The sequence below is a fragment of the Ambystoma mexicanum genome, chromosome 6p, assembly GCF_040938575.1.
Source record: "Ambystoma mexicanum isolate Mex_15411 chromosome 6p, UKY_AmexF1_1, whole genome shotgun sequence".
Classification (NCBI taxonomy): Eukaryota; Metazoa; Chordata; class Amphibia; order Caudata; family Ambystomatidae; genus Ambystoma; species Ambystoma mexicanum.
This window is the reverse complement of record NC_090935.1, coordinates 549,785,149-549,809,242: the sequence shown is the minus strand read 5'-3', so window position 1 is coordinate 549,809,242 and position 24,094 is coordinate 549,785,149. Positions and strand designations below refer to the sequence as shown.

Sequence of the window (24,094 nt, the reverse complement as noted above, 5' to 3'; positions counted from 1 at the left end):
CAGGTGTCTCTGGTCGTCTTCTTCAGTTACTTCAGCTTCCAGTGGTCGACTTGCATTTCGCTCATGCACTCGCTCCTCTGCTATCTTGCTCAGCAATTTACAGAAAGGGGCATGTGGCTGTCCAATCAAGACCACAAGACCCTCAGTGGGTGCTGGTCCTATTCAGACACAGACACAGGACAGGGAGTGGAAAACTCCTCCCCCACTTCCTATCTGCCCAGACACACTGGAGCCTAGGCAGGGACACCGAGGGTTCCTGCCAAAGGAAAAACATACACAGGCCTCCCCCTCCCAGAATGGTATCAGGGCTGACAAAGAACAACCACGCTTGTAATGGCGAAAAAAGAAGGGAGGCCCCAAGTTAGTAATTGGGTGCCTCTATTGTGCGCTATCGACATAACCTGCAGTACAAAAACCACACAATAGTTGGTAGAACATGTCCACTGCCACCAGCCATAAGTAGGAGATTGTCTATGTAATAAAAAAAAGTCACAGGAGCAGAGGGGGATACTAGGTATCCCTTTGGCACTCCACATAAAGTGGTGTGTGCCAATCTCTCAGACTAACGTTTTAGGAGAGAAACTACGTATCTCTCTATCCTAACTCTTGGATAAGGAGCTGTGTGCTGCAATGGTAAAATACAGATGCCCTTAAGGGTTATGGAGGAAAATAGACTCCATAGGATAGGTACAAAGAATACTCTATACAAAGAATAGAGTTCCAAAAGACAGAGCCAATAAGAATTAATGAGTGGAAAAAGGCTCCACTCAATTCAGGATTTCTAAAAAAAGGTCCAGAAGTCCAGCAAAAAGTGCTGGGGGTCTCACTAGGTGAGGGGATGAAGCATAAACATGATAAATCTCCCTAACAGTGTTAAAATAGAAAGGAACAAAAAAATAAAATAAACCTATTACCTACTAAATTGTGAAAAGCATTGGACACATTCATTTACAAATGCAAATATTCTGAAAGCAGTTAAAAGCGTATACTTAACACGATAGCAGTTGTTGGCACACAAGTTATGGTTCACTTAGAGGAAACAAAGTACATGAAAGTAAAGGTATCATTAAGTGCCAAGGAACTGTATGTACCAAATAAAACCTGTTCTTTTTGAAGGCAGTGCAGACAATGGTTGGATCCGCTTGGATACTCATTAGAACAGGATTGTCAGACGCCTTCATCTCTATTGTGGCGGCTGCCCGATGCTTCCTGGCTACACCTTGGAACATGGCTATTTGTAACATCCGAACATTTTCTTGTTTTCCAAGTATTCGAACACACCTACACATTGAATAAAACATGAACAATAATTAAAAAATAATCAGAGTGTCAAATTAAAAATCTCTAAGCTGCAATGGATAGCTATGGCTGCATCAGGACCTATCTGATATTCTAGAACCTTTACAGAGTGGTCATGAGAGCTCTTGGTTTCTATGTGGCACTTTACAGAATAGAGCCGGGGTCTCCAAATGGTCGATCGCGAGCGACCAGTAACTCGCCTGAGCCTTTTCAGTCACTTGCGGTGGACAGAAAAAAAAATGCTGTATGAAGCAAGCAAGTGCTCGGACCAATCACAGCACAGCAAATCTCAATGGCACATAGAAGGAATGCTGTGATAGGCCAGAGCCAATTCCTTGCTAAAAGCAATGCCCGCATTGGCCATGGTGTTTGCCATTGAGCACTCACTGGATTAGCCCAGGCTTTTTCCTTTGCTTATGTTGGTTGCATGTCCAACTCCAGTTAGAGCCGCGCTCGAGGAGAAGTTAGCACTGAGAAGGCATCGGTAGAGGAGGCTGAAGCTGTATCCGAGGTAAGCTTTGGGACGGGTCAAGAGTGGTGGATGCAGCAGCACAAATCAAAATGCGACCAGGACGAAGCAGAGACATTAATTAGGATGGCTCAATGTCTTGTTTCGTCCTGAGCTCATTTTCAGTCACAGGCAACACACTGAAAAGCAGCGGGGTTCCAGCGAGCAAGCCTTGCTCATTTCCCAAGTTTGCCAGGCTGAGACAGTGCCTGTGTACACACTTCAGAAATGAGTAGAGCTTGCTGACTGGAGCCCCGCCGTTTATCAATGTGGTGCCAGCCACTGAAAATTCATACAGGACGAAGCAGAGACATTAAGTATGATGGCTCAATGCCTGCACATCGTCCTGGGCTCATTTTTAGTCGCAAGCACAGGGTGAGAAAGTTTCCGTGTGCAAGTGGGTTTTTATAATCTATTTAATTATGGGCATATAAAACGCTTACACTGCAGTTACACATCTTTAAAAGCAAGACTGTTATACTAATTATACATTTAAAGCAAAACCACAACCCTGTAAAGCTGATGTAATAACAATCCCGCCACCTTTTCATAAATGGCTTAATATGTGCATTCATTCCTCACATCCGGACTAATGATTACAACCAAAAAACAGGCACAGATATCACCACATACTTAACTATAGTGCAAAAAAAAGCAATGCCTGACTTAATATTATGGGCCTGATTCTGCAATTTTCCCATGCTATCTTTTCACATGCATCAACAGACGCCTTCACCCTGGGAACACAGGAAGCTGGGCACATCCCTGCTGTTTGGACACCTTTTAAACAGGGCTGGTCTGGCCTATTGGGAACTCTGAAGATTCTCTGGCATGCCTCTACACACCCTGGGCCTCTTGTGTGTGGTAACATTTTATTTCCAAATATTCTCCTAGTAAAAAGGGTTGGGCTTGCTGAAATGGAGATGTTCGGGCTTAAGTGCAGTTCTTCTATGTAGCACACAGAAGCCGCAAGACTCCCTCATGAAGTGCTATTAAAAAAAAGTATGCCATCAAATTGTAATGTCCAAATGTGCTTACTGCGATACAACTGGCCTTCAGATGGCTCCTGGCCTTGCCACCTCCAGGTAACTCCTGTTTGCTGTATAGGGCGCATTACAAATAACCAATAAATAAAAATTAGCGTTAAAAGTGACTTCTCTGTTTGGTTCCAACTATCTCTTAAAATCTGCCTTTTCAGACATGAACTTGCTCAAATCAAAATTTAGAACCCGCCTGACCGATTAGCATCTGAGTGACTCCATCCAAGTTGCTGTATCAAGTTAAACGCCAGACTACAGAGAACTGATGGATAGAATGCAGTGTCAACCTTCACACCGAGTGTCCCTATCAGGTTCCTAAATTCTGATACTTTTTATGAGACAGCTACTATTTTAAAAAAAATGCAATTAAGAGGTTTTTGCAGTTATTAATATAACAGTGAATGAATATGTTATTCCATCTATATATAAAGAAGAAATAAACATGCCCAAAACAGTGAGAACAAATTCTGATGTTTATGCACATATCTATCCCTGATATTGCCCGCTAGTAGCTCTCCACCATTGGCCCTCACTACAAGTAGCTCTAGCTAACAAAGGTTGGAGACCCCTGCATTAGAGAGAGCAATAGTTCAGTTTTAACACAGAATTCCTTTTGGTGTGGCCTGCTGCTGGTCAAAAGACTACCTGCCAAGACCTTGCAGGGGAGCAATAACTACATAGAAGGATCAATGGCATGGTTAAGTAGGTTAAAATGGAGAATAAATTGCAAACATTTGCAGTAAGGATGAACAGAGGTGTTTTACAGTAAAGGTATTAGGAAAGATTTTGTTTTTACATCTTTCCCTCCATAGTTTTCTATGGAACCCCAGTCTTTTTGCCTTGTTTTTGATCCTGACCCGACTTTTTGAAGATAAGTAAAGCCTTCAGATTCACTTCGCCGCCTTTTGCTAATTTGTTATGGGGAACGCGACTAGTCATTACGACGGTCAGTACTGAGAAACTTTGATTCCCATTTAAATGTGTGTTTTAAATGTGGGTATTTTTTTACTTGCACACAGCACCCTACGGTGCAGTGCAATGGGGATATTTTTGTATCTCTAACTTTTTACATTTCGGATTTTCAGTTGTTTTTTGGCCATATTGTAATATGGCCTTTCTGCCTTCTCAGGTCAAGAAATCCCATTTAAGGTCATGCACTTGCCTGGGAAAGCTGCTGCTTTTGTGTGCGTCACAGGAAGCGTGGTGGCACCGTCTAGTCCCCCGCCACACCCTTGGTGCCAGAGAGTCTGCTGCTGGGGCAGAAGTGAAACTAGTAGCTGTCACTGATTGGACAACTAATGGCTGTTTGAACGGTGCAGATCATTTGCCCTGGTTGCTTGGAGCTGCTTTCAGCTACAATTTTGGAAGAGAGGAGGTCTCCTGCAACCATTCTGCAGATGTATGCTGGAGCCAAGAATCCTTTGAAGAGCAGCCAGTTGACAATGCAAGGGCAACTTCTGCAGCAGACCAGCATCCTCCCCAGTGACTGGCCCAGTGAACCCCTCCTATGCCTGATCTCAGAAGACCCGTCAGTGATTCATCCCTTGGACTAGTGGGACCAACTAGTCTTGTTGTGTTTGCGGTTGCTTGCCTCAAGAGCCTTCGGAAAAGTCCCTGCACTCGCCAGTGGACTGACCAGCTCCCTCATGGGCTATCTCCCCAGAATCACTGTCATTCTGTGTTCAAGCCCGCACCTATGTTGGGTGCGAGCTTGTACCATGAGTAGCCTTCTCCCGACATTTTAGCGTCCTAGCATCAAGGGAACCTGTCCTGAAGCTGTATCTTTGACCGCGACAGGAAGGACGGCTGCAGCCGGTAGTCGTCGCTGGAACTCGCTTTCCTCCATCCCGTGAAGTGTCCTGAAGAGGTCTGCATTGCGAAAGTCAGCAATTGTTCATCAACTAGGCTTGCATCTTGCAGTTAACCCCAACCAGTAGAGAACTCCAACCTGCAACCCTTGGGCAGCTCTCACCGAAAGGACGGAGGACAGCACTCCCAGCAACCCCCAGATCTATCGTGGCCCCTGGGAAAAAAACAGTCAGGAGGGTAAGTAAGCATGCCTGTGCATGTTCCCCACCCACGTCCTCCATAGGATAACATTGGATGCAAAGCCCTTTGATTCCCATTTCCATCTTACTTCTGGTCGTCAAACCTAGTTCAAGTATCCTGCCCCTGGGCTAGCCTTGGGTATGGTAAAGAGGAGTACTGTAAGGGAGAATTCTCAGAAATGTGCTAATTCCAGCCACCTTAGAGACCCCCAGCAACTTTGCTGGATTTTGAGGACTTGATTTTTTAACCTGGAGAGAGTGAGACCCCTTTTCCCACTCTCTCATGTATTTTAATGTGGATTCTACCTCTGTTTCTTTTGGTTGTGGAGTCTGAAACTCCATAGGCATCATCTTTTACATTGTGTCACACATCACCTTCAGTGCAGTGACAGGGAAGTCTTCCAGATTTCCCAAAGGTTTAACTACCTTCTCTGGGGTAAACTACTGTTTCCTAGAGCAGTAAAGTGAAATTGACTTTACTTATTTTAACTTTCTAGACCGAGCACACACTATCTTACAATATAGTACTGGAGGGGTTACCTAGTATCCCCTTTGTCTAGCTTCTCATGTAAAAAAAAATATATATGTTACCCTTTTCTCATTGTATGGCTAGTGGCAGTGGTTTTGTTTAAACTACCATGGTGAGCATTTACCGCGGGCTGCGTTCACAGCTGCTGTAAAGCAACCACAGGAGCCAATTTTGTCAAAATGGCGCCCGGTCTTTTTTGCCATTTCTTTGTGGAAACTTCCTTTTTTGAGATTTACTCTGCGCGTCAAACCAGGTTTGGTCTCTGTCCATTTTTGCCTTTGGCGGGATTCACGAGCGAAACCCACCTCTGGCTCCAGAGTGTTTGGGGTAGGCAGGAAGTGAGGGAGGTGCCCGGAACTCCCTGTGCTTAGTCTCCTAGGAGACCCAAACGCACTCTATGGCGACTGGCCGGCTGACTTTCCGGCAAGGACAGCCAGGCTGCTGGGTGATTGACAGCTAGGCTGGAATTAATGGGAGGAACCTGGATAAAAGGTGAGTCCTTTGGCTTGGAAGGCAGAGTCGACCACTGGACGAAGGAACCGAAGAAGAGCTTGAAGAGGACGCCTGCTCCAACCGCTGTACTGTTGGTGTGCCTGGTGAAGCCCTGCTGCAGTGCCAAAATGCCAAGTTCGCATCGACAGAGAAGACCCTGCAAGAACTTCTCCCCTTGAGTTGGTGGGACCAATCAACTCCAACGTAAGCCACCTGGACATCCATCTCGGTGCTGTTTGAATTTCCACAGTGTTGATGCTGGAAACGGTATAGCCAGGGAGAGGAAAACCAGATTGAGTGCACTGCTTTTAAGCTGGCCTAGAGCTTTTGGAAGATCCTATGGACTCCCAGGAAGCAGGACTGACCAAGCCTGAGTCTCCTCAGAGTGTGGGACCCTAGAAGTAAGGAAAGTTCATCTCGAAAGCCAGGAAACTCTGTGTTGCTATTTGCTATTTGCGATAGACTTTAGGAACTGAAACACTGCACAGCCACTGAAAGTGAAGTTTACCAGTTGCGAGTTTTGACCGTCCCAGTGCATTGTAAGAGTCCCCCGACATCCTCCCTCTTGTCCCCACGACTGAGGCCCAGGAACAGTGAGATCTGCAGAGCTGCACAGGAACAGAAGTCATCCACTGCATCTTTTCTTCATTTCTAAGGTAGTGTAAAACAAGTCTAAGAGAACTTGCCTCTTGCTGCAGAAGTGCTTGTAACTTCCACGACTCACAAGTCTAATAAGCTTGTGGCCCTACATTTGATTCTTCTTTTCATCAAACACTCCTAAGAACTTGTACAAATACCTTTCCATTTACTTACCAGAAGTGCTTCATCCTATACAACACTTTTGCCCATTGACTTTGGCTTAGCCTATTGAATTGTAGGACTCTTCTTGGAGGATCCAAAAGTATTTGCCTGCTTAAGAATATGTGTGGTCTCTTGTGTTCTACTAACCTTTGCCTTCTACCAATTCCTAAAAGTATTCTAAATGCCAAAAGTAAGGTATTCATGTCCCCAGCACCCAAGTTATTGAAGTCACCTGTGGGTGTAGGTTGTGTCTGTGGTGCCATCACAAAAGGGTCTTTACTGATTTAGAAACTAAGAGTGTACAGTATTGAAGTGTATTTATGTGTTACTATTATATTGCTCCCTTCTGAAGATGGCTTTCTAACTGACTGATACATTGATAATTGTATATGCAAGAAACCTTGAGTGTAAGAGTTTATTTGAATACCTGTAACTGTAAATCTCTGTGTACCTCCACTACAGCTCACATTTACCCCTCTTGAGATAAGCCTGGCTGCTCAACACGCTACCAAAACTGTGTAGTACAAGCTTATACCAAAGGTTGGGTTGCCTATACCTGTGGTCAGAGTTGTGTGTTGTGGTCTCAGAGGGTACTGCATACAAACTTTGACCAACAAATACTTCTCAGTTTTCTTTTTTTTTTTAAACTTCAAGTTATATTAAATTTTAAAGCACAGAAGGGGAAAAAGAAAATGCCAAACGACCCAAAACAGGGCCGCAATAGAACACAAATCTCAACAATCCCCCTTCATCCCCACGACCCCCCACGGCTAGGTCAATCTCAAAGCCCTCCCTCCCCACTGTGGGAAAAATAAAAGATAACACAATAAAAACACTTGATTAGCTACAGTTCGCCTCGTCAAGCAACTTGATGTACAATCCCAAATGAATCCTCCCAGGGGGATGCAGCCCACCACCCATGACCCCACACCCCCATCCCCCCCAAATGTACAGCAAACCCAGGCACCTTACACCCCCCACCCCCATATATTTAGTCTGGAACCCTAACCAGGCCATTTTCACTTGAGCACAGCCCCCATGAAGGGCCACATTAAGTCTTTCCATCCAATAAATATCTTTAGCTTTGGACACCCATTCAGCATGTCCTGGCAGGCTCTCCTGCTTCCAATGACACCTCAAACCGGCCCTAGCCACCTACCGCAAGAAGTGGGGCATGGTAGATGAACGCCTATACTCCTCTTCCCTTTCCTCCAGTGCAAATAAAATCAGCATGGGTTCCAAGGGGCGTATCACTCCTTCCACCTCCTTTATCCATCCAAACACCTCCATCGAGTACACCTGCACTCTCTCACATGCCCACCAAATGTGCCATTATGCGGCCCATGCACCACATCCATGCCAGAGGACTGACCCAGGCATACATTTTAGAAAGGCAGACAGAGTCATATTGCTACCGGTGGAGGAGCTTGATACCATGCAACCTATACTGACAGGACACTGAAGTTTCAAATGCTTTCCAGCACAACCACCACAACCTATCATCAACAGCCTTCCCTAGATCCCCACTCCCATCACCCCATACAGTGCGGAAGTCAATCCCTTCATATCGACACGAGAGTCCAATATTCTCTCAACCAGTGTAAGCTTCCTGTGTAAATGCAGCTTCCAGAGAACCTTTTTAAGCTGTATATACGAGAAAACGGACAACTTTCCTATATCCAGCGCCGTCACCAGTTTCTGAATGGAGATGAATGCACCCCCACCCCAGCAGAGTTGTCCAACAATAGCTAGCCCCCATCAAACCAAGCCTGAAATCCTGTTAGGACAGTTTTTCTGAAGTCTTAGTAAAATCATTAAACTGAGACAGTACAAGATGGTGGGTAAGAATTTCATATCAATGATGCATAACATAGGCTCCATTTTGTGATGCATTTAGACTCCATTTTGAGTATAACAAACCCAGGCCTCTGTGGAAAAGGCTGCAGCTGCAGCTGACCCCCACTTGACAACGCACAGTGAGCTTGCTCCTCCCCCCCAGCCTCTTCCCCATGGCAGCTCCGCTGAAGGCCCGTTCCCACGAGCAACTAGATGCGAACAAGTAACAGAACAAACACTGTATCCTTTACCTTCCGCAGTACATCATTGCCCTGGCGGTGACCTGACTTTTAGTTGGGGTCTGGAAAAGAACAAAGTTGTCCCTATGAATGATACCTTGACCCCCCCCCCCACACAACCCCACATCCATGATATGATATATGATTGTGTATAGCCGCTATATAAATAAACTATGTGTTTCAAAGCGCTTCAAGGCAAGGGAGGGAACAAGGGAAAATACAACCACATTCTTACAGGCCATGAACAGTAAGGATGATAAATTAACTATCGTACTCGGCCTGACGACATTTCAGATAGTGCAAGAGCTAAGACATAGATAAGGAAGGGAGGGGGAGAGTGGAAAGCAAATGGAAAGACAGGTGACTACCGTACTAGGCCTGACGACATTTCTGGTAGAGCCGGAGAAAAACAAAAGGTGAGGGAGAGGGGTGCAGAAAGGGAGGGGAGGAACAAAACAAGCGACTATCATACTAGGCCTGGCAACATTTCAGATAGTGCTGGAGGGGTGGTGGGGAGGAAAAAAACAGTAATGGGAGGGTGGAGGAAACAGACGAGGTTGCTATCATATTAGGTCCAGGGACAATTCTGATAGAGTAAGTGCATAGAAGAAAGTAAGGGGAGGATATAGGAAAAGGGAGAAGGGAAAGGAGGAGAGAAAAGAGATTAAGCAGTCAAGAGTGGAGAAGCAAGCGTGGAGAGCAAATACAATTGCAGAAGTCAGTAGTAACACATAATGTTGCAAGCCAGGATACAAGATGAAGATGGGAACAGCATGATTCAGGGTCACCATAAGTACAAGATGCAAAGGAAGTCCAGCATGAGAGTTGAGAAAGAGTGACCCCCCCCCAACCCTGTCCCCCTGGGTGAAATGTTAAACCTGCATGTCAAATCCCTGTGCCTCCCAGTCTTATTTATGCTACTAAGCCATTTGCGAAAAAAAGGTTTAAAACCTGCATTGCACACAAATCTACCCTTTACTGACCCATGAGTGCTGCTATCGTAAAACAGTTAAAAAAGCAATGCATAAAAAGCCTGTGTATGATATGATTGTAAGTGAAATTTAGGTAGCACCAGCCTATTTCCCCTCAAGAGCATGCCATCATCTGTTGATACTAATTCTCTGCTGATTTTTGCCAATCTCTGTAGTTCTTTCACATCTACTTTTTTGTCAATCTCTTGATCTGTTGACATATTCTTCCATTGTCAAGTCGTCGTTAAATGTATTGCTTCTTGAATTGTCGGATCACTTTTGCTCTTCTCAGCAAACACTGCCCTTGATATCGTTGGTGGTAAGGCATTGGCAGATAAATATGACAATTTTCTGCTTCAATTTGTATTTTATCCTCATTCCCAGTTGGATGTCGAGATAAATAATCAGCTGTATTCGCCTCTTTACCTGGTTTGTGTAACCCTGGCCGCAAATTCGATTGTCCTAATCGTAAGTTTGGTTGATTCAACCTTGGTTTCATTTCATCCGTTTTTTCTGCATTTGGTTTATATTAAATTACCTTTGATCTTCATATCTTCGGTTTGGTATCGTCTGTCCACTTGACTTCTGTGCAGGCGTCCAGGGCAGCCTTTCTCTGCACATATTCTGAAAATGATTTTCTTGACCACAGTGTAAACACGTGTGTCCTAAAGCTGGACATTGACCCCTGTGTGGGAACTCAAACCCACATCTGTAACATTGTCCCTCTCCATAGCTTTTGCGATTATTGTACCATTGGGATTCATCCAGAGTCGTCCTCTGTCATTGCGTGTTTTGTCTTTGACCCATCGCAGCGATGGTATCTAATCCTTTAGGATTTTCTATGTTAGCTGCCTGTGCGTCCACTCTTTCATAGACTCGTGCGAACTCAAGAACCTCTTTTAGAGGAAGAGATTTCTTTAGCAGATGTTTCCTGAATTGTGAAGACACACACCCTTCAATTATTCTCAATCCGATTGCTTCGTCATCATTGAAATGAGAGAAGTCACAATACCTGGCTTTCCGTTGTAGGCGTAATGCAAATTGCGCAATGGTCTCGTTTGGACTTTGAGTACATTGATTAAAGATATATCGCTCATAGTCCCGATTTGGTGGGACAATGATTCTTGCATTTATCGCTGTTATTAATGGTTGGTATGTCGTTTTTTCTTCCTGGGGTATTGTCTTAATGACATTTTTCATTTCTCTTCCCACTAGGTTTGTGAAGATATCTAATTTATTAATAGCATTTTGGTTTCCCACTGCTCTTAAACACTCCTCAAAGTCATCTTGTTGGATCAGTTGATATAACCAACACTCCTGATGTCGCTTGTGATGAGATATTTACGTCTCCACCTGCATTGCCATTGTCAGAGGACATGTTCTTTTCTTTTATGATCACCTTCCTTTCCTTATAGCAATTTAGTTGCTTTGTGTAAGCCTGAGACTGAGTTCTGCGTGTTATTCAATATGATATGTTGAAGGGTGCAGTTCAATAATGAAATATGTAATGCTGAACACTGAAATGTTCATTTGTTTATTACAATATTTACTGTAATTGTCCTAAATGGCGACACTTTACTTTCAGTCAAGTTTAGTAAATCCTTGTCTTATCAGCATTCATTCAGCTAACTGTGTTTAGTTCGGTACTCTATTGCTCTGTTAGGCATAGGCCTCTCTCCCCCTATACAGGACTCTAAAATCTAGCTGTGTTTGGTATTCTACTCTACTGCTACAACTGACACTCATATCTGTGTTCATTTCGGTACTCTTCTGCTCTATTTAGGCATAGGCCTCTCTCCCACGAACTGTGTATATTAATCAGAGGTGTATATTAAATCAGAGGTCATATGCTGGTCGAACGCCGGGTGCAGACTTTATTGCGCGATTTGTAACGAGGCTAACTCCGATGTTCTGAATGTGATCTTAATCCCTTGTGAATGACACTTGATATTTGAACACTTGTGAATGAGTTTGACACTACACGACTAGTCGAATCTTTAAGTGTATTCAGCCGTTAGCTAATTATAAAAACCGTACAGTGAAAAAGTTCAAAAAGGGTCTAGCTATAACAGTGCTTTGCTGACTGGTTGCTGTCATTTCCTGTCTATGCGAAGTAAATGCAAAGTAAACTCAGCTACCTTGCACCTGCTGATATTAGTTGATATTGTATCACACATTACTATTGTGATATGGAGCAAATTAACTTAGGGAGTGACACAAATGCTACTAATACAACTGGAGTCCAAATTAAAACGACACGGACACATTGTATGACCTACCATAATTATTACACAAACAGAAAAACAAATAGTAACCTGGAAAATGACCAATTACTATTCAAAAATGAGTTCACAAATTCTGCAGACGCAATACAGGCTGCACTAGTTGTGACTAATGAGCTTCAATTATACCTCAGTTGTCTTGAATCAAAATTAGTTGATCATATGGTAGCACCTGCCAGTGTCTGTGCGAGTGTCAATGGAGACGTGAAAGATGCTGGGACTGAAATGGTATCTGTGGTATCTGGTGTTGCATTACCGAACCTTGCCTATGCTAGAAAGTCGGAGCTGAGCACCAAGTCCAGCACTGATGTAAATCAGAAAACACGAACAGAGTCTGGTTCTAAACCTGACACACCCTCTATAAATGAATGTGAACAGGGCCAGGAGATGGAAGTACCAACTGTGCGTATCCACATAAGCACTATCTCAGCATCTAATATTACAACTCAAATACATGCACCCTACCCAAGTAATACTAGTTTATTAGTGCCACTAAATGACCAAATTCATCTCAATGTGAGTATGGATGAGATGGAGCTTGAGTATATGGGAGCTCTGCTGGAAAATTCTCTACTGCCACTAAGTGACCCTGATGATATCCGACTATGCTCCTTGAAAGTTGAACCAAACACAGATGATGAATTACCCCAACTTAAAAGTGACCTAATTATTAACCTTGATACTCTAGAAGCGCCATGTAATCCTAGCTCTGGTTTAATTGCGCCTGCTGCTACTATACTGAAACCACAAGTAAACAGCCCCGTTAACGAGAAAGTGCTCAAATCAGCTTATACAGAGGCTGCAAGTGGTATTCCATTAAATAATGATACAACTGTTAGGCAGGATTGTATGCAGTACCCTTTGGGTACACTATAACAACCCTGACTTCCTAGCAATAGGAACCCAACCTTTGGTACAAGTCTGTACTACACGGGTTGGTAGCGGGGTCAAAGTGAGCTGTAGGGGAGTTACACAGAGAGTCACAGTGACAAGTATTCAAATAAACACTTACACACAAGGTTTCTTGATTAAACAATTATTAATTTGTCAGTTAGAGTAAGCCCTCATCAGAAGGGGACAATATAATATTAACACAAATACACTTCAAAATACACACTCTTAATATTCCTAAATGAGTAAGTACCCTTTTGGGATGGCACACAGATACTTCCTACACCCTAAGGTGACTTTAGTAACTAGGACACTGTGGACATGAATATACTAATGTTGCCATTTAGAATCAGACTTAAGAGTTTGTCAAAGAGAAAGGTTTTTAGGACAAAACAAGAGATCTCACAAAAATTCTCGAAGCAGGCAAGTACTTTTGTAAACCCCCCCCCAATGCAAAGTTAGTTAAACCCTTCCTTGAAGGAAGGCCAAAAACACTAACAGAGGGAAGAAGAATCATTTAGGGAGCCAGGCTAAGCCAAAGTCAATTGGGCAAAAGTCTAGGTGAGCTGAAGCACTTCTTGCAGGTAGGTAAAAGTCTTGCACAATGTTTTAGAAGTCTTTGTAGAAAAGAAGAAATCAAAGCAGGGCCACAGGCTGTTTAGGCTTATGAAGTAAAGAAGCTTTCAGCAACTCTACAGAGCAACCACAACAAGTCTCACCAACAGAGAACAAGCGCAGTTACACGACAAGAAGTACGTTCTCTTAGACTGTACAGTACCTTTAGGTTGAAGAAAAGTGCAGCAGATGGCTTCTGTTGTTGTGCAGCTCTGTAGATCCTAGTGTTCCTGGGCCTCATTCGTGGGGGCAAGAGGGAGGTCGTCTGGGGACTCCTGCACTGTAATGGGACGGTCACTGACCGCAACCGGCAATCTTCAAATAAGTGGCACTTGGGTGTTTCAGCTCCTCACGTCTACCGCAAATAGCAAAAATGCAGTTCCTGGCTGTCTAGATTGGGTTTCCTTGCATCTGGGGTCCAGCACTCAGAGGTGGCTCAGGCTCGGTCAGTCTTGCTTCCTGGGAGTCCAGAGGATCTTCCCGGAGCTCTTGGCCAGCTTAAAAGCAACGCACACAATCTGGTGTTCCTCTCCCTGGCAATTCGGTTCCAGCAGCAACTGCAGTGAGATTTCAACCAGCTCCGAGAGGATGTCCAGGTGGCTTACTTTTGAGTTGATTGGTCCCACCAACTCAAGGGGAGAAGTCGTCCTTGCAGGGCTTCTCTAGTCGACACGAAATTGGAGTTTCAGCACAGCAGCAGGGCTTCACCAGGCAAACCAACGGTCCAGGAGTTGCAGCAGGCATCCTCTTTAAGTTCTTCTTCGGATTCCTTCGTCCAGTGGTCGACTCTGCCTTCCGAGCCAAAAAGCCTTGCCTTTTATGCAGGTTTCTCCCATTCATTCCAGCCTAGCTGTCAGTCACCCAGCAGGGTGGCTGTCCTTGCAGGACAGCCAGCCGGCCAATCACCTAGAAGTGCATTCCTGTCTCCTAGGAGACTAAGCACAGAGATTTCGAGGCACCTACCTCACTTCCTGCCCCCGACAGACACTTTGGAGCCAGAGGTGGGCTTCACTCGCGAATCCTGGCAAAGGCAAAACGAACGAAGCGACCAAACCTGGTTTGGTGCGCAGAGTAAATCTCAAGAAGGACCTTTCCAAGAAGAAATGGCGTAAAAAGACGACCGGGGCCATTTTGACAAAAATGGCACCCTTTGATGCTTTACTGCAGCTGCAAACACAGCCCGCAGTAAATGCACACCACAGTAGTTAAAAGTAAACGAATGCCACCAGCCATTAATCGAGAAAAGGGTAACAAAAATGTTACATGTGAAGCTAGACAAAGGGGATACCAGGTAACCCCTCCAGCACCCTTTTGTAAGACAGTGTGTGCTGGGTCTAGAAAGTTACAAGTGTAAGTAAATTCAATTTCACTTTACTGTAAAAGATGATGCCTATGGCGTTTGTCAGACTCCACAACCAAAAAAAACAGAGTTCAAAATCCTATTAAAATACATGAGAGAGGGGGAAAAAAAAGGTTCTCTCTCTCCAGGTAAAAAAAATCAAGTCCTCAAATTCCAGCAAAGTTGCTGGGGGTTTCTAAGGTAGAGAGGAATTAGCACATTTCAGAGAATTCTCCCTAACACTTGTCCCCCCTCACCTCCAGACTAAGGGACAAGAGGGTTTAATCCACCCCTGGATGAGACCATAAGCATTTTGGTGATTACACCCTGACCTGTGTCCTGTGGTAAAATCAAACCCCTGTAGGCTGATTGACCATCTTAAAAATGTAGGATGTTCCCCCTTCATCTGCATTAACCATCTCAAGGTTTGGTGGTCTGTTTGAATTACAAAGGTAGATCCATAAAAGTATGGTCTAAACTTCTTCAAAGACCACACAAAGGCAAAACATTCATGTTCTATGGTTTCTCACATTGTTTCAGGGCGCTTCAGTTTTCTGATGAAGACTTGTCTAATATTCTTTTAAGGGAGTGTATATCTTTTAGTGACCGTGTTTTTGAATTGCTTAGTATTAGTGCCTGTGTGTTTTTCTAGATGTGGTTTTAAATAAATAATTATATCTCTTTTACACCAAGCCCTGGTCAGCGTTTACTTGTTCTACTGTGTTCTCTTGACCTATTGTGAATACCCTGTATACTGCCTAACTCTTCTTGAGGGAAGTCTGACTGCTCAGCCACAGCTACCAAGTGAATCTGTGTGGTACAGACTGCTACCAAGTGGGTTTACTGCCAAACGCCTGTAGTCCTAAATCTTTTGCAGTGGTCCCAGAGGGAACTGCACAGGTTTCTGCCTAACATTTAGATCGTTGCATACTATAAAGTTTACATGAGTGCATTTTGTGGACGCTTCATCGATTGCTGAACAAACGCAGTCTATGAAAGCTTCATCTGAGATTACACCCGGATTCCAGTAAATGTTTACTATTCCAAGTATCTCTTTTGTAGGGGGTAAGTCTTTCTCACTTATTGTTTGGATTTGTGGCCTCAATTGAGGAACTATAGTTATTTGTATGCAGGCGTGGATGTTGATTGATTCTAGGAGTTCTAGATTCACTCCTGCGTTAATTAGAGTAAGTAATCCTGCCAATGGGCGTCCTTTTGGTCTTCGTATGGCCGGGTTCATCAGTGTGGTGAAACCGTTACAGATTGGCTGTTTGGTGATCCATGAACATGCACACCTTTTAAAGTTTTCAAAAACACTATTAGAGGAAAATATCCTCTCCTGGTTTGGTGGGTGTGTTGATTTTATGAAAGGCAAATGCCATTTGTCCTGTGCAATTTGGGTGGTTATACAAACCCAATTTAATGAACTGTGTAGATTTCACCTTCATATGCTAATTTCTGGTGAAGTCACATCCCATTGCGTTTGTTGATGAGTCCCCCTCACTTATTTTTTAGGACTTGACCCCCTGGTTGGCAGTCCTTCCAGGACAGCCAGCCTCCCAGTTTGAACTGGATTCTCATAGTCAGACTGGAAGACAAAAGGCTGCAGAGTTATGGACTCCTACCTCGCTTTCTGCCTTCACAAACACTCTGGTGCCTGTGCGGGCTTGACCGAGGTCTCCTGCCGAAGATAGAAATCACACAAAGGACTTACCCACCCTGAGAGGCAGGGGAAGATCCAAGAAAGGACAAGCAATGCTACAATGGCAAAAAAAGAAGATGGGCATTTTGGTATAATGAGCACCCGTGGGTGCCTTTACCGGGGCTATGGAAATAGCCTGTGGTAAAGGTACACCGAATTAGAAAAAAGGTTCACTGCGACCAGCCATTAAAGATAAGCTTGTCCCTTTAAGAGAAATGTTACATTTAAAATGAGAAGGAGGATGCAGTGCATCTCCCCAGCACTCCACATAAGGTGGGGGGGGGGGGGGGGTTGCTGGTCTCACCTAAACAATGTAAAAGGGATCCAAAGATCCTTTCTACCCTTGGGAACTGTAGTTCTCTCAAGGTTAGCCAGAGAATATTAAAAGGAGAGCCCCAAGGGCAACCCAGCAACAGTAGGCAGTTTGTACCAAAAGTTGTCAAAGAGGAGAACATTAAAAAGGCACTATGGAGACTTAAAAATGACACCCATAAAAAGAGTAAAATGATCTGTGAGTGTGGGAAAAGGTTCACACTCACTGCGGCATAGGGAAAAATAATCCACCAGTAAAGCAAAACGTTCTGGGGTGGACACAGGTGAGGAAGATTTGTCATTGCTATGAAAATCTCACCTAACAGGTGGCACTAAATAGTTCTTAGATTATTTTTGTAAATGTGCCCATTTAATAAACTTGCTGTCAAGCCTAGTCTAAATTAACAGAATAGGTAGATTATGGCAAGGATTACATTGAGGCTGTTCCTTCTTGCGAATGAAGCTGGCATCTTGGAGGAGGCAGTCAAAGTAACTACTAGCAAACAATGGCACCCCTGCATTCTTAAACCTTACTTTTGTAGATACCATATTTATAAAGGAAGTCTTGGAGAGTGAGTTGCACATCTGCAAAAGCTAAAAGAACGTGTTGCAAACATACGTCACATTTACTAAAATATGTACACAGAGAAGCTCTAAAAATGACAGAAAAATTTGGGGAATGTATGATTACTGCTCAAAAGTTTATATCAAGTATGCTTTTAATCACACACAAACTGATGACACTGCGTCTGTTCTAACACAACTAGCATGAAAAAAGCTTAAAATAGTAGAATTTTACATGCAAACTTTAACACCACTTCAAGAGCTAACACTTACCGGTTTGTTTCCACGTTTATGACTTTAATGCCAAGCATGGTTCCATAAAGCACAAAATGTCCAGTCTCATCAAAAATGATGTTAATTAACTTAATCGCATCCACTTTCTCCAGCTCACGCTCAACAGCCATCCGCCGGCCAAACTCCATGTCTGGAAGCTGTTGCCTCATCTGCTGCAGCTCAGTAAACATCTATTGTGGAAATTCAACATTTGAATACTCATTTAATTGGCTTTAGAGTTTTGTATGAACACAGTTTAATTACACTGTGTTCAAGGTACATTACATTGTATACATTGCAAACAAAATATCCATCTCAAGATTAAAATTTCTAATCTCAACAGGACGGTTACCAGGAGTCGAGGTGTACTGGATTCAGGATGAGGATGGCGATGCTCACGTAGCATAGATCTGAAATGAAAAACTCACTCACAAGGAAAGCTATATAGCGTCAACAAAATAAGGGTGCAACCAATGGCGTACACATGCAATTTGTCAGCAGGGAACATTACAAGTGTGAAGGTGGTACTCTTGGGACATCTCTTTTACATAAACGTCTTAGCCATTGAAACAAAATGTAAAAACACTTACTTACAATTAAGGGTAGAAATATTTTGTAAAGGCAGAAAAGGGTGGTCCACTGAACATAGAAAACAGCTAAATGAATACCACACCAAATAATTTCAAAAGAAATACTGGATGTCTGGCCAACGTCTGCTGACGATCTTTAATAAAAAAACATATCACCTGAGAGGGCACAATGGACGCATGTGTGAATGTAGTCCATCATGCCACAAAGCAAAAGGTAGTTCAAATGAAACCACTGCCACCAGCCATTCAGTGAGGAAAGGGTAATATAAAAAATGTTACATGAGAAGCTAGACAAAGGGGATACTAGGTAACCACTCCAGCACCCTATTGTAAGATAGGGTGTGCTGGGTCGAGAAAGTTACATATGTAAGTAAAGTCTTCACGTTACTGCTCTGGGAAACAATAGTTTATCCCAGGGAAAGTATTTAAACTTGGGGAAATCTGAAAGACTTCCCAGTGTCACTCCACTGAAGATGCTGTGTGACACAATGTAAAAGATTATGCCTATGGAGTTTGTCAGACTCCACAACCAAAAGAAACACAGTGTACCAAATCACATTAAAATACACGAGAGAGTGGGAAAAAAGGGTCTCACTGGACAGGTAAAAAAAATCATGTCCTCAAAATCCAGTAAAGTTGCTGGTGGTCTCTAAGGTAGAGGGAATTCGCAATTTATTTTAGAATTCTCTCTAACAGGGTCATTGTGAGTCAACTCCCCCGACTTCCTCATATATAATCACTGACAGTACTGGGATGAGGAAAAGGCAATTAGGAGTAAAGGATTAATGAAGACTGACAAAGTTACTTACCGTAGTGACTACCTTAATCCTAGTTTAGTCCCCTTTCCTCCATACTTGTGGGACAAATCCCACCAAGGACGGGACCGGAGCACTTTTTAAAAGTATCAAAATATTTACTTTTTTGTCCTTTTATTTTTACACAGGGCCACTGCGCGTGACCATAGCCCCGCCCTCCTGAGCTCCGCCCCGCGCTGCGCCATCCAGTCCTTTTCTATCGCCAAGACCATTTAATACCAATAGATGAAACTTATTATAGCAGACGGCAGGCGTATGGAGGAAAGGGGACTAAGAGTAAGGTAGTCACTATGATGAGTAACGACGTTAGGGAGAACTCTCATCTCCGTGCTAATTCCCTTCAACCTTAGACCCCCAGTTCTTTTGCTGGACTTTATCCTCGAGCGAGTGAGACCTTTTTCTCCTCCATTGTATTTTCGATCGGATTTGGACTCTTACTTTTGGTTTTGGAGTCCGACAAACTCCATAGGCATCACCTTTTTGTATTGTGACAGCACTCAGTGCAGTGACACAGAAGTCCTCTCAAGGTTAACATACCTTCTCTTGGGTAAACTACTGATCCCAAGAGCAGTAAAGTGAAATTGACTTCACTTACCCGTTTTTCCAATGTAGGCCCAGTACAGCCCATCTTATGCTGAAGTACTGGGGGGTTACTTAGTAGCTCCTTTTCCTACTTACTCATGGAACTTTTTTATGTTAATCTCACTACATTTAATGGTTGGTGGCAGTGGTTTTATTTGCCTACCATTGTGCATTTTTAACACAGGCTGAATCCTCAGCTGCAGTATTGCACTCATGGGTGCCCATTTTGTCAAAATGGCCCTGGTCGTCTTTTTTCGTGACTTCTTGCTTTTGAGGTCTTTCTTGGATTTTACTCTGCGCGGCAATCCAGGTTTAACCCTTTTGTTTGTTTTGCTTTTGGTGGGCTTCAATGTTGAAAGCCGCCTCCAGCCCCAGTGTGTCGGGCAGGAAGTGAGGGGGGTGCCCGAAACTCCCTGTCTTTAGTCTCCTTGGTTATCTGAATGCACCCAGTGCTGATTGGCCGTCTGTCCTTGGAGGACAGCCACCCTGCTCAGTGAGTGACAGCTAGACTCCGAATGAATGGGAGAAACCTTCATAAACGGCAAGGTTTCTTGAACCGAAGGCAGAGCCGACCAATGGCAGAAACATCAGATGAAAGAACTTGAAAGAGGAGCTTGCTGTACCCTCCAGCACCGCTCAATTGCCCGGTGAAGCCCTGCTGCAGTGCGGAAGCTCCAACTTCGTATCTACTCGAAAAACCCAGAATGGACGACTTCTTCCCTTGGGTTGGTGGGACCAACTGACACCAAGACGAACTTTGCTGGAACCCCTCTCCCTGCTTGCTGTACTTCCTTGCTACTGCTGGAACTGAGTGTCAGGGGTCAGAAACACCAGCAACAAGTGCATAGTCTAAGCCGGACCCAAGCTCCAGAAGATCCCGAGGACCCTCCCGAAGCAGGACGACCCAAGCCTGAGCCACCTCAACTGAGTGCTGGACCCCAGAAGCAAGGGGAGCCCAAAAGGTGTCCAAGAACCGCAGTGGTGCTATTTTGAAACTGCGAAGTGCCGCTGATTTGGAAAGAGCCTCTTGCAGTTGCCGACCTTTGCACTGCAGGAGTCCTCCAGACCTCCTCCCTCGTCTCTCCACTGTTAGGGAAGATTCTCAGAAATGTGCCAATTCCCTCCACCTTAGAGACCCCTAGCAACTTTGCAGGATTTTGAGGACTTGATTTTTTTTTTTTTAAACTTTGTTTATTAAGGGAACGGTTCACAGCAAGACAATTCTCATAAGCAGTGCAGCACAGCATGTGCATAATATCGACAATGACATACATCTGTGGCAATGAGGCAGGAAACGTCACCTAAGGTGACGGAGTAGGTGTTACATCAGCATCAGACATCAAATCACATAGGTACAGACGTAGCAGCGACATATATCTTTGGGGCGACAGGGCGTCGGGACTGATAAGACAAAAAGTTCCTCATCATCATTTACCATACACAAGTCTTTCAGGAAGTTGGATCGGGTAGGCCCTGCAGTGGATTTCCAACATTTAAGGATGCAGCGTTTGGCAATAACACATAAGATATTAAAAAACCTTCTTGTGGTTTCCTTCACCTTTCCAATGTCCCCAAACAGGTATTTCAGGGGGGCAGAGCGGCTGGGATCGCTGTTGTCTCCTCAAGGAGTTCAGCCACTTCTTGCCAAAAGTCCGCAATAACAGGGCACGACCAGTACATATGATACGCTCCAGTATCGGCGGCGCCACATTTCGAACATGTCCCTGTGCAACCCTCCACAAACCTAGCTAGCCTAGCCGGGGAGTAATGTAACCGATTCAGGATTTTAAATTGGATCAATCGGAATCCTGAGTTCATGGAGACCGATTTGGTGAGTTGACAACATCTGGCCCATCTCACGTCATCAATCTGGGTGCCTACATCCCGCTCCCAGGTTTCTCTGATAGTGTTTCGTGAGGGGGGAGTGTGCTTGCACCAAGGTGTAAAGCGAGATTCCCTTATGAGCATCCGTCGTCACCATAGCTCTGATACATTCATGTTTCTGGGGTTCTGCCGGGAAGGAAGGACATTTAGCAGCAAAAGCTGTTCTCATACGATAATATTGGAGCTGCTGAAGTTGACCCCCCCCACCGCATCTATGAAGTGGCCGAGTACACAAAACGTGCCATCAGGGAACATATCTCGCATCCTGAAGAGTTTATTTGGGTCCCAGTTTCGCTCAAGGGCCCTGTCAAAAGTCATGGAAACACTAGAGAAGTTCCACAGGGGTATATCTGGGTCATAGGGGATCTCCACGCCAATCCTCCTGTAAACCCTGGACCAAGCTCGTGTGGTGACGTATACCGGGTCGAAAGGGCAGTCGTTACTATAAGTGGGGTTCAAAAGGACTGCGTGCTTTTCGAGAAGAATGTGTGGGGCTGTGTCTTTGGGGTCAAACCAATGTTTCACAAATTGTGTCTGTGCTGCTATGCAATACAATACAATTCAAAATCAGGGGCCGCAATACCGCCCTGTGAGTATGGCTCCACCATCTTGTCCCATCCCAGCCTAGCAGTTTTCCGTTCCAAATAAAGGAAGACGCCAATGATCTAAGTTTCGTAAAAAAGGGTTTAACGGGCCAAATCGGGATGTTGTTGAAGAGATACAAGAGTTTGGGTAGAACTACCATTTTAAGCAGGGCCACTTGGCCGTATAGGGACAGAGTGAGATTAGCCCATAGGTGGAGCTTGGTCGTAAGGGTGAGAAGTAATTCGCCGTGATTATGCAAATACAGCAGCTGTCCATCTCTAGCCACCATTATTCCCAGGTATCTTACCTGCGTGGGGGCAGGCTTAAACCCCGTAATGCGAGATAGGTCACCTGTATTAGGAGTCAATGGAAAGATTTCAGATTTGGGGACATTGATTTTATATCCCGAATATTCTGAGAACTCGTGTATGTCAGACATAATGTGTTGCACATTCTCATGTGGGTCTCGGACATACAATAGCGTATCGTCCGCATACAGTGATATAATTTGGGGAGGGCCAGTCATCCTGAGACCTCTGTGCGAGTGGTGTTGACGGATATATTCCGCCATTGGTTCAATAGTGAGGGCAAACAGAATGGGCGAGAAGGGACAGCCCTGTCTGGTCCCCCTGTGTAGATGGAAAGAAGGGGACAGGGTGTTATTAGTTAGGACCGTGGCGGATGGTTGGGTATATAGCAGCCGGAAGCGTTTAATAAAATATGGTCCAAGTCCAAACCTCTCGAGTACCAGGAAAAGGTATGTCCAGGAGAGAGAATCGAAGGCCTTTTCGGCATCGAGGGCCACTATAGCCGCTTTTGCCTCCGGGTCTATTTGCGCCAGCACGTTAAATAATTGTCGCAGGTTTAAAGCCGTAGATCTAGTTGGTATAAAGCCAGCTTGATCAGGGTGGACCAGGATTGGCATGTACGGCAGGAGCCTGGTGGTCAGCACTTTTGCGAAGATTTTCGCATCAGTGTTGATTAGGGAGAGGGGCCTGTAGCAGGCCATATCCTGTGCTGGTCTGCGTGGCTTCAGAAGGACCGTAATAACTGCTTCACGCATCGAGTCTGGAAGGATACCACAATTCATGGCCTCCTCCCACACTTTCAGTAATAGTGGGGCTAACACACCCTTAAATTCTTCATACAGTTCGGCAGTCGGGCCGTCCTGCCAGGGGCGCGGCCGCCAGATAAAGATTTAATGGCCTCACTGAGTTCTTCAATAGTAACGGGTTGATCTAAAATGTTTCGTGTCGTTTGGGTGAGTGTTGGGAGATCGAGGGAATCCAGGTACCTGAACGTGTCTTCCCTGGTTTTAACATCGTGATCAGAGTATAGAGCAGAGTAGAAATCAGCAAAAGTAGAGTTGATGTCACTTTCTTTATTGACCGTGACCCCAGCCGGGTTCTGGATGCTAGCGATTGGGTTGAGGTGCCTGTCTGTTCTAAGCATGTTGGCCAGAAATCTCCCCGCCCTATTAATCTCCCCGTACCTGCGGGCCTTAGCCGGGGCAGCCATGTACAAGACTTCCCTACTGGCTAGCTCATTGAATTCCTTGAGGGAAGGGTGCATCTTAGATAGGGTTTCCTTGTTCAATGTGGTGCTATATTCCATCTGTAATGCGTCTATTGTGGCTTCAGTCACACCCAGTTACCTCCTCCTCACCGCTTTCAGCATACCTGTGGACTTACCCAGTATAGTAGCCCGGACCCAAACCTTGAATGCCTCCCATAGAGTAGCATAGGTGCTCGCCGAACCCTCGTTCAACTCCAAAGATTCCTCGATTTCAATATGTAATGCCTCACAGATATTGGGGTCTCTAAGGATCGCAGAGGGCATTCTCCACCTTTTAGCCAGAGGTGGGGAGTCATCTAGGCTGATGTCCAGTGTTATCGGC

General features: G+C 44.6%; 1 protein-coding gene across 1 annotated transcript in view; it reads right to left on the bottom strand.

Moving 5' to 3' along the window:
- PPWD1 (peptidylprolyl isomerase domain and WD repeat containing 1) overlaps nt 1-24,094 on the bottom strand; it is a 537,697-nt gene that overhangs the window by 219,962 nt on the left and 293,641 nt on the right. Inside the window, exons 6-7 of the mRNA XM_069627352.1 lie at nt 17,742-17,932; nt 1,092-1,281 (exon numbers count right to left, since the gene is read on the bottom strand). Coding sequence (XP_069483453.1) covers nt 1,092-1,281; nt 17,742-17,932 — 381 coding nt within the window. The remainder of the gene's footprint in view (nt 1-1,091; nt 1,282-17,741; nt 17,933-24,094) is intronic.